The sequence below is a fragment of the Cebus imitator genome, unplaced genomic scaffold (genome assembly GCF_001604975.1).
Source record: "Cebus imitator isolate Cc_AM_T3 unplaced genomic scaffold, Cebus_imitator-1.0 Scaffold836, whole genome shotgun sequence".
NCBI lineage: Eukaryota > Metazoa > Chordata > Mammalia > Primates > Cebidae > Cebus > Cebus imitator.
Window position 1 is genome coordinate 11600 of NW_016108151.1, and position 10060 is coordinate 21659.

The 10060-nt window shown below is 63.9% G+C and overlaps 1 protein-coding gene across 1 annotated transcript in view; it reads right to left on the reverse strand.

Annotated features, from left to right (window-relative positions):
* The window catches only part of CTSD (cathepsin D), an 11872-nt gene extending 2725 nt beyond the window's left edge, over positions 1-9147 (reverse strand). The window contains exons 1-6 of the mRNA XM_017520437.2: positions 8953-9147; positions 6513-6672; positions 4740-4863; positions 4207-4325; positions 2582-2814; positions 171-293 (exon numbers count right to left, since the gene is read on the reverse strand). Of these exons, the coding sequence (XP_017375926.1) occupies positions 171-293; positions 2582-2814; positions 4207-4325; positions 4740-4863; positions 6513-6672; positions 8953-9020 (827 nt within the window). The 5' untranslated portion in view covers positions 9021-9147. The remainder of the gene's footprint in view (positions 1-170; positions 294-2581; positions 2815-4206; positions 4326-4739; positions 4864-6512; positions 6673-8952) is intronic.
* Positions 9148-10060: the final 913 nt, after the last annotated feature.

Below are 10060 nucleotides of genomic sequence, written 5' to 3' on the forward strand. Positions count from 1 at the left end.
GGGGACGGGGGGGACGGAGGGATGGAGGCTCGTCCAACCCCATCTCTTTCTTGCCCAGCTCTACCACTCCCCCCACATGCAACCCCACCTGCAGAACCGGGGGTCCTCCAGGGTCCCCGCATGCCGTCCCCACCCACAGAACCCAGGGGAGCTGACCAACCACTACTCACTGGTCCATGTGGACCTGCCAGTAGGCCTTGCGGGTGACGTTCAGGTAGGACAGGGAACCCTTGTAATACTTGGAGTCTGTGCCACCCAGCATCAGCTCACCCCCAGGCTGTGAGTCCGGATCCCTGAGAGGAAAAGGGAGAGTCAGCTGCCGCTGCAGCCCCCCCAGTGCTAGGTCAGGAGTAAGGGGGTCAATGTGGCAATCAGAGAGAGCTTCCTGAAGGAGGGGTCTTCCTGGACCTGCAGGGACGGAAAGGCCCAGAAGGCAGGAGATGGACTCCCTTCTTCCCGGGGTGGGGCTTTGCCCCATACCCTGGTGGGACGCTCTGTGTGAGCCCAGCCTGCCCCAGAAGAGATTTTCCTCAACCCTCAGGTTCTCCTGGTCTGCTCAGGAGCAAAGCTTGGGGGCAGACAAGGAAGTGAATGCCCGGAGCCCAACGGGAAGGACCCTGTCTGTCTGTCTGTCTGTCTGTCTGTCTGAAAGAAAAAACAACGGAGGCTTCCGGGGGGGGAGAAGGTACAACCCGGGAAGTTGGGATGGCTCTTCTGGCCCGGGGCCTCCACATCCGCTGCTCCTGAGGATGTCCTCCACCCACAATCCCAGGCCATGTGGGCTCATCTCCCCCTCATTGAGACCGATGGGGCGCTCCAGCGCGGGAGTGCACCGCACTTCCTGGGACCTGCAGCCCGTGTCATCGGGGTTCGTTTTTAAACACTCATCACATACGAGCTTTCAATGCAGCAAATCCTGCCAGTCCCGTTAGAGAAGCTCTTCCTGTCTGGGGCGGTTCTGCCATTCCACCAGGGCTGGCCACCATCCCCGCTGCCTGTCCCCACGAGGCACCAGGCCTGACCCAGTCCTCCCAACAGCCTCAGGACTCCGCCCTCCTCCGCCTGCGCCTCCTGTCAGCACCTCTGCAATCCCAAGTGTAGAAACCTGATCAGTGCCTCCTATCCAGCTTCCGCCCCACACTCCCCGCAGCCAAAACTGCTTTTCCAAGGCCTCAGACCCTCACCCCGTCCTGCCCCAGCCACTGCCTTGGGACGGCCAAACCTGGGCACTCACACCTGCGTGCCCCTCCCCTACCCACATGCCCCTTCCCCATGTGGAAGCTCACACTGTGTCCCTCCCACCTGGGCACACACCTGTGTGCCCCTCCCCATGTGGACACTCACCCCGTGTGCCCTCCCCTACTTGGGCACTCACTCTGCGTCCCTTCCCCCACTCTCACTCATACGTGCATTCATGCCTGAGTGCCCCTCCCCCACTTGGACACTCAGGCTGTGTGCCCCTCCCCCACCTGGACACTCACACTGTGTGCCCCCTCCCCGTCATGGGCACTCATGCCCGTGTGCCCTCCTTTCCCAAGGGTACCCTCGTCCCCTCGCTGCCTTTCCTGTGCCCCAAGACTCCTGGAGAAATGACCCAGCCGGTTCACCTGTGTCCTGGCCTCTAGTGACCCGCTTTGCCCAGGGTGTCGCTATGGAGTATTCACTGCCCAGGCAAGGGACAGAGCAAAGAGCCAGGCCAGGATGACGGCCGGAATTCTGCTGGAAGTGCACCAAGGTCAGCAGTCAGGCCCAGAGACTCCAAGTGCCAAGTGAGCCACGTGAGGTGAACTGCCCACATCAGCCCTGGAGAGTGGGGCAGTGACCAGGCGCAGCTCAGGGTGGGAGGCCGCTGGCTGACAGGCTGCCCACTCCCAAAGCAAAAGTCTCCAACCCCAAGTCACCCCTCCTACAGGGAACCCCCACTCAGGTCTGCCCGAGAAGAGTAAACCAACCGAGGCTGAGGTCCCCTTCCCAAGGTCACCTGACCATGGGTGACAAACGCTGGAGCAGCGGATGCAGGTGGAGGTCCTGGGGACCCTTATCCCAGAAGGAAGGGCCCCCTATGCTCCCTAGAGGGCAGCCAGCACCTGCTGGGACACCTACAGAGCTGCCCGCCACACGGTGGTGGGGACCCATGCCCACCCAAGGTCACCTCCCCAGACAGCCCCAGGCCCCTGGACACCATGCCCCCTCTCTCCACCATCAGTAACCCCGTGACCAGGATCACATGTGCCCATCACCAGGTCCGGGGGAGCACCAGGCACTGAACCAAGAGGAACTGCCACGCCCCTGGCCTGGGGCTGTTCTCACAGGAGGGAAGCCCCCGCAGCCAAGGTCCCAGGACCCACGGCCCGGCCCAAGCCCCTCCCACTGGGAGACCCCAGCCAAACAGCTTTCTCTGCAATGCTGCTTACTCCTCTGCAGAAGGGCAGCACCCCTGCCTCCCGGATGCCCTGAGGTCAGAGGTCAGGAGCTGTGGCCATAGCAGCAGGGAGGGAGCATCGCTGAGTGGGGGTGCCCAGGAGGCTCCCAGCCACACTGAGCGAGGTGAGCAGGAGGCAAGAGAGAACCCACGGGCCACCTGTTCAGGTAGAAGGAGAAGATGTTCTGGTCCACCAGCTTCTGCTGCATGAGGTTGTCGAAGACGGGCAGCACGTTGTTGACGGAGATTCGGGGATAGGCCATGCCTAGGATGCCGTCAAACTTGGCTGCGATGAAGGTGATGCCCGGCTGCTTGGTGGCCTCCCCAAAGACCTGCCTCTCCACCTTGACACCGTCCAGGGCAGTGGCTGACGACGATGAGCGGCAGGGCACCTGCAGGCCAGGGCAGGGTCAGTGGGCCGCAGACAGGCTGAGCCCTGCACGCCTCCTGGGCTAGAGGCTGTACTACAAAGCCCAGCTCCACAGGTGCCCTTCATCTCAGACACGCCGGGGTCCAGAGGGACCAGAAGAAAGGCTGGGACCCTGAGCTGCACACAGCTGGGGATGCGGACACGGGGTGCGGCAGGCTTGGTTTTAATGACATGGGAACAAGTGGGAGCACAGATGGGCAGGCCCCTCGCTCTGCTTCCCGCTCCGACCTCTTGTTCCCACCACCAACGCCGGGCAGGTCCTGCTCTGCTCCTGCCCTCAGCCTTGAGAACAAGAGAAGCCTGGGCTAGAAGCCTGAGAGACAGGGAACCCGCCGACCCCAGCCCAGACTCAGCCACGCTGCCCCCTCCCCCAGCCGTGGATGAGGCTGCAGAGAGAACACGCCACGGCAGGATGTGGGAAGGGAACGGCTGCTTGAGGCTGACACCAGGCGGAGGAGGCGGAAGGGGGCAGACGGGGTAACTTCCCGTTCAGGCTGAGCAGGGCCCAGGGAAGAGAGGGGCCTGAGAGCCCCCGGGACAGACCTGGACCCCAGCCCCACAGGGACTGCTAGGAGCAGGTCCAGCTGGAGGAAGGGCCCCTCTTCCCGGGCCCTGGCCCTGAAGGGGACTCTGCTGCCCTGGCCTGCTCCAGAGCTGGGGCCTGTGTCACCGTCCCAGAACTCCTGAACCCCTTGCGGCCTGGCCACCCCAGCAGGCAGCTCCGAGGTGAGAACTCACTGAGGCCCAGGCAGGGCGTCAGGGGCCAGCTCGCCCTTTCCCTGGGCAGGGAGCCCCTCTGCCCTGAGCCCTGGGGACCGCAGATGGCAGGTGGGGCCCCCAACAGCCACTGCTACTCAGCCTCCCATTCCTTCCTAGGCTCCTGCAGGTGCCTCTCTGCCAGCAGCCCCCACAGCAGGTTCCCGGCACATCCCCCCACCCCCGAGCCTCCCAACCCCTCAGCCCCAGCCCCCACCCTCAACATCTGCTGGCACCTCAAACCCAATGTGCCAAAGAGCCCAGTCAATCCGCCCTGGCCTCCCTCCCACTCACTGTGGCTTGACTCTGGGGCACCTGGCCCTGCAGCCCCCACCCTGGGTTCAAGGCTGTCTTTCCAGCCTGCACTTGACCAGGCCATTCCAGGCTCCTCCATTCCAGACCATTCCAGAACTCCTCATGAAGTTCTCCCCACCTCCTGCCCTCCTGCTGGCCAACAGCCACCTCCTACCCCTCCTCACCCTGCTGACCGCCCCGGCCACCTGCTGAGAGCCCTCCCTTTCAATCACATGCCCACGGGGGGGGTGAACCCCACACCCTGGCGCCCTCAAGTCCCGGGAGAGGCCCCAGAGGGACTCACCAACACGGTGTCCTGGCTCAGGTACCCGGAGAGGCTGCCCGAGCCGTAGTGGATGTCGAAGGAGGTGCCATTCTTCACGTAGGTGCTGGACTTGGCACTGTTGTACTTGTGGTGGATCCCTGCCCCGGGCGAGAAGCAGCCGCCGGTCCCCCTGCCGCCATGCCACGGCCATGGCCCTCCCATCCCCTCAATCTGCCATAGAACCCGCCCCAATGAGCTGCATCCTCAGGGTGGGATGCGGAGGGCATGCCAGACCCGTCACCATGCCAGGGCCTCGGGACTATGGGCTGTGACCCCGGGCACCCTCCCAGCCACAGCCGGCTCCCTCTGCGGCCGCCCTGGCCCCAGCGCTGCTGAGAGCAAGAGCATGGCTGGTGGTTCACCCAGAAAGCCAGTGCCCGGGACGGGGTAGGGGGCTGGCCTGGCTCACGGGGCCGAGAGGCAGGAGAAGTGCTTGCCCAAATGACTCCTGAGGCATCCCTGAGGTGACATCCCGGAAGGGCAAGGGAGATGGGGCCAGGTGGGTGACTCACAGCAAGCGATGTCCAGCAGTTTGCAGTGGATGGAGGGGACCCACAGATTGGAGGAGCCAGTGTCGAAGACGACCGTGAAGCACTGCGGGGGAGTCCCGATGCCAATCTCCCCGTAGTACTGGGCCTGACAGGGGACAAGGTCTGTCAGGGATTGTGGAGGGGGGCCCATCTCCCCACAGGGCCTCAGAAGACCTGGCTGTCCCCAGAGCCAGGCCCTGAAGGCCTATGCTGGAGGGAGGGATCATGGGTTCCACACCTGCCAACAGCCACCCACTCCCAACTGCTTAGCGTGCAGGAAGACGGGCCAGGTCCTCAGCCCTAGGTCCTAATGCCCACAGGCCCATGGGGTCTCCAGACCCCTATCCCTGTCCAATACATGCTGAGGCTGAGGACTTCCCCACGGAAAAGAAGACCAGAGGTCAAGCCAGGGTGGGGACAGATGTGGCCTTGGCCTGAGCCCTGGGTGCAGGAAAAGGCGTGCCTGGAAGACTCCCCTGTTGTCCCGGGGTCCAGGGCCTGAGATGGGAAGTGACTTCCTCTCCAGGTTGGGGCCATGTCAGGGTCTGATTCTGGGTGCCTCAGTGCCTGCCCTGCCTTCCAGGGCCAACCCCAAGCCTGGAGAGCTTCCAGGCGGAGGGTTTCAGCTGGCCAAGGGGAGAAGGCAAGCCTTGGAGTCACTCCCTACCCAGCAACCCTGTCTTCACAGCCCAGCGCCTCAGTTTCCCCAGATGTACACAGGGAAAGCAGGGGCAGCTGGGGGTGCTGACCCAGGGATCATGCAAATACAAGGGGTCCCATGTCCGCTGAGCCTCTCAGGGAGCAGAGAGTAGGGGGGTCACCTGGGCACCCACGTCCCCCAAGAGTGGCACCTGGGCCACCGTGAGCCACCAGATTCCTGGCATCAGCCCTGCCCAGCCTTTCTCCAACTGCCTGGCTTCCCAGAGTGGCAGCAGCTGCTGACTCATGGCCCCACAGAGGTGACCACGGGCCAGTGGGGGTTGGGGGGACTCAGCAATTCTCCATGTGTGTGTGTGTGTGCATGCATCTGCTTGCTTACGTACTTGGGCGATCAGGAACTGACCAGTCGGGCCCAGGCACACAGTCCCCGGCTCCCCACAGGGCCCCCCCCACCCAGTCACATGCCTGTGAGTCTTGGGCTTCCTGTCACAGCCAGGACTCAGGCCAAGTGGGAGAGAGGGCAAGGCCCCCCACAGTGGGCCAGAACCCCGAGGCTGGACAACAGGCCCTGGCCCCGAACTGACCCCACAGAGCTGGTTTGAGGCTGACCAAGCCCGGGCTTGCTAGGTGGCTTCCAGATGCTTCAACTGGAAGCTACCCAGCTTGGACCCTGGTTCCCCCTCAAGGAGCAGTGGGCACAGTAGGGGGTGCTGCTAGGGGATGAAGATGGTGACAGGCTGGGGAGGGGCCCCAAGTCACCATAGGCCTTCTGGCCAGACAGCAGTCAAGACAGGCTCCAGGGCTGCCGGCCACACTCAGGCAGGCCCAAGGACCCTGCGGGCAAGCTAGCACCGAGGGCAGAGGGCTCCCCTCATCACCCTCCCAGCCCTGAGCAGGGACCAAGACCCTGAAATGACGAGGACCAGAGCAAGAGGTTCCAGGATGGGGCAGAGAGGAGTGCGGCTGAGCCGGTACACCACCCTGCCCACTCCAGCTGCGCTGCTGAGAACCGGAGGTGGGGAGTGGCTCCCACCCTCCCACCGGGCTGTCCTGAGCGCGTCTCCGCTTCCAACAGGGCTAAGCTTCCATACTCACGTCCATGTAGTTCTTGAGTATCTCGGGAACGGGCCCCCCGAGCACGGTCGGCATCGCCTGGGAGTACTTTGAGATTGGGCCCTTAACGATCAGGTCCTCCACGGGGCCCCCCATCTCCGACATGGTCCGGCGGATGGACGTGAACTTGTGCAGTGGGATTCTGTCAACCAGGGGTCAGGGTATTTCAGAGAGGCCCTCCTGCCTGCAGCTGAGGCCACAACACTGTACATCCACCCAGAGGCCCCTGGGATCTCAAAGTCGCCACAGCCAAAACCAAACTCCTGCCTGTCACCTGGAACCTGCTGGCCCAGCTCCCAAGTCAGTGAACAGCCGCCCGTCACCCCCACCCCCCAGGTTGCACCTGCCACACCCCCCCAGCCCACACACCCAATCTGGGGGCCAGCGTGCCCACCCCTCCTCTCCTCAGCCATTCCAGAGGCTCCAAAGACCCCAAGGGGCTCCCGTCCTCCCTCTGCACCTGCGCTGGCCTCTTCCAGGATGGGGGCCAGCATGGATGCTCAGAGTGTTGGCAGGCACCTATCACTCCTGCCCAAAGTGCTCTGAGGCAGCCCACTGTACCCAGCCCCATCACACCTGCTCTCCACCCACACTGAGGTGGTTTCACCTCCAGGCGGGCACTGACAGCTCTGCCTGACCTCCCACGAGGCCGCCTCTGGCCATCAGATGGGCCCTCCAAGCCACCTCCAGAAGCCTTCCTTGACTACCTGTCCTCTTCCACCTGAACCCTGTGGCTGCCCAGTGCCCTCATCCCACACCCATTTCTGTGCATCCGCCCCCCCTTCACCCCATGTGGCTGCACGTGGTCCAGGACTGTACCTGAGGCCTTAGAGGCTTCTGTGTTCTCCCACCCACCACCCTGGCTCCCCTGACAGCTGCACTCAGGGTACCTCTCCAGAGCCCTGCCACCCAGGACACCGCTGGCCAGCGTGCAGGAGGGAGCTCCAGACTGAGGTCAGGGGTCCTGAGTTCTATACCCAGGAAGCGAACAGCAGAGTGAGGGGTCCCTGGCCTTCCCCTTTGTTTGAACCTACTCCCTGTTCCAAGGAAGCCCCCCTGGGCTTTTAATCACTTGGATAAAACCTCTCTCCTGCCCCAGGGACTTGGGAGCCCAAGGTCAAAGCCAGCTTTTCCTGGCAGGCCAAAGGCGCGGTCCAGGAAGATGGTATTATTGCTTAAGAGCAGTGGGCTGGAAGAGCCCCAGGTTCTGTCCTGGCGGAGGGACACGCCCTCCAGGGACCCGGGAAGCAGGTGTAATAGTATGAGTTGCAGGGAGGTGCGATCAGGCCAGGGGCTTGGATTCAGCTATCCTGCCCTCCAGAAGCCCCAGGTTTGTTTCTCCACCGCTGTCTGCGCTCCTTGGAGAGGGGAGGTGTGTAGATAGGGCTGGCAAGGTCAGGGCAGGCTCAGGCTTGTGGCTGCTCCCCAGCAATGACTTTAAATGGGGCTACCCGCCCCCGAGCCATTCCCCACAGACTTTGGTGAGGCTCAGTCCTACCCAGCCCCCTGCTCCTGCTGGCCCAGCCAGCTCCAGACCCTGAAGCCTTCTGACCTCACCCACCTGCCCAGGGGCAGAGGATCCACCACAGATCCTCCGTCTCCCACAAAGGCAGAGAGCAAGGGTGGGGCAGGGGTCCAGTGGGGTGGGTCACCATACCCCCGCTGGGAATGCAGGCTGCCTTGCAAGGGCTGGGGAAGGAGTCAATTGAAACAGACCACAGCATGGCCCTTCGGTGCCCAGCCGTTAGGCATGCCAGGGCCCCATCCCATCCAGGCCCAGTCCGAGGCCTCACCTGGCACAGGGGCTCGGCCTGAGGAGGGTGTGGGCCTCACGGCAGCACAGCCCCAGGCCCGGGGTAGGTGAGCCGGCTCACTCCCCATGCCTCCTCCTCTCCCAGGGACATGAGGGTTCCTAAAGTCCTGAGGGGCCTCCCAGGCCAGGGCCTGTGACAAGGGCTGCTGAAGCAAACTTTTAAAGCCCCCAGTTCACAGATGGTAAAGAGGTCCCTAAGGAAATGGACTCGCCCCGATGAATCTAGCTCACCGGCAACAAGGGCGCTCAGTACAGACCCGAATTCCACCTGTCCCGAATGAGCACTACCTCCCCTCGCCCCGTCCCGGGGGAGGCTGCGGTCAGTCTGCCGTCCTCACGCCTCCCCCTGGCCCCTCAAGGTACACCCCAAGGTGGCACGGGGCAGAGGCGTCTGGCGCCTCTGCACGGGGTCCCCTGCACCTCCCGAGCCCGGCGCCCCACAGGCGGGTGGGCAGTGCAGGAGGCCGCGCAGGGGGCACAGGTGCATTCAGGCGCGGGGCCGCAAGCGGCTCGTGGGGGTCCCAGGGGAGCGTGGGAGTCACCACAGGCCCCGGGACCTCCGCGCCGCGCCTCCGGCCCATCCTCTGAGCCCCGCCCGTGAGGTTTCACCTGACGAGCGCGGCGGCGGGTGCGGCCAGCAGGCCGAGGGCGAGCAGCAGGAAGCAGGTGGGCTGCATGGCGGCGGCGGCAGGGTCGGAGCGAGTCGCCGAGGCCGCGAGCTTATACCGGGATGACGGCGCAGTTGGGCCGGGTCAGGTGACCCGCGTGTTTGCACCCGGGCCGGTCACGTGGGTGCGGCCGGCGTGCGCGGGGCGGGGCAGGGGCTGGGCCTGGGCGGGGCGACCCCCTGCGCACGCGCACAGCGCCCGGGAGCGCGCCCGCCTCGCCCACCGTCCCCGAACCCGCGCAAGCGGGGTCAACCCGGCCAACTTCTGGAGACTGGAGGATTCCCGCTTCCGCCTGGCCCGGGGGCGTGGGGCGGCCCGCCCTGGAGGGCCCCGCGGGCTGACCCCTGTCCCGGCCGCCGCGGCGCGTCCAGGCCTGTACGGGGCGCTGCGCTCCCGGCCGCTGCACCTGCTCCTCCCGGCGCACCCTAGTCCCGCTCCGAGACGCTCCCAGGCCCCCCGCCTCTGAAAGCCCCTTGCAAACCAAAGTTAAATTCTTTTTTTTTTTTTCCCTAAATATGAGGTTTCACCATGATGGCCAGGCTGGTCTTGAACTCCCGACCTCAGGTGATCCACCCACCTTGGCCTCCCAAAGTGCTGGGATTACAGGCGTGAGCCACCGCGCCCCGCTCTTTTCTTTTTTTTAATTGCTTTACCTATTTCTGGGAAGCCAAAGTTAAGTTCTAAGTCCTCTGCCCACCGAATGGACCCCCGCTCCTCCAGAGTGCTTCCAGAGAAACCTGGAAAACCAGCGCGGGCTCCGCCACCATCCTGTGGGCGCTGGGCTTGGAGACTCAGGCCTCACCTGAGGCTGTGCAGCCGCCAGATCCTGAATTCCAGCCTCACCCCGCCTCACGTGGCAGTCAGCAGGCCCCGAAGGCAGGCAGAAGATTCCACCCCGAAATATATTCCTTTCACGTGGTTTGATATGGCCCTGCACAGCTGTCTTGAGGGGGCAAAATTCCTATACTCTAGAGCAGCTCCTTCCCTGCGCCTTTTATCCACTCCAACGTTTCTTTCTTTTTTTTTTTTTTTAATGTGAGACAGAGTCT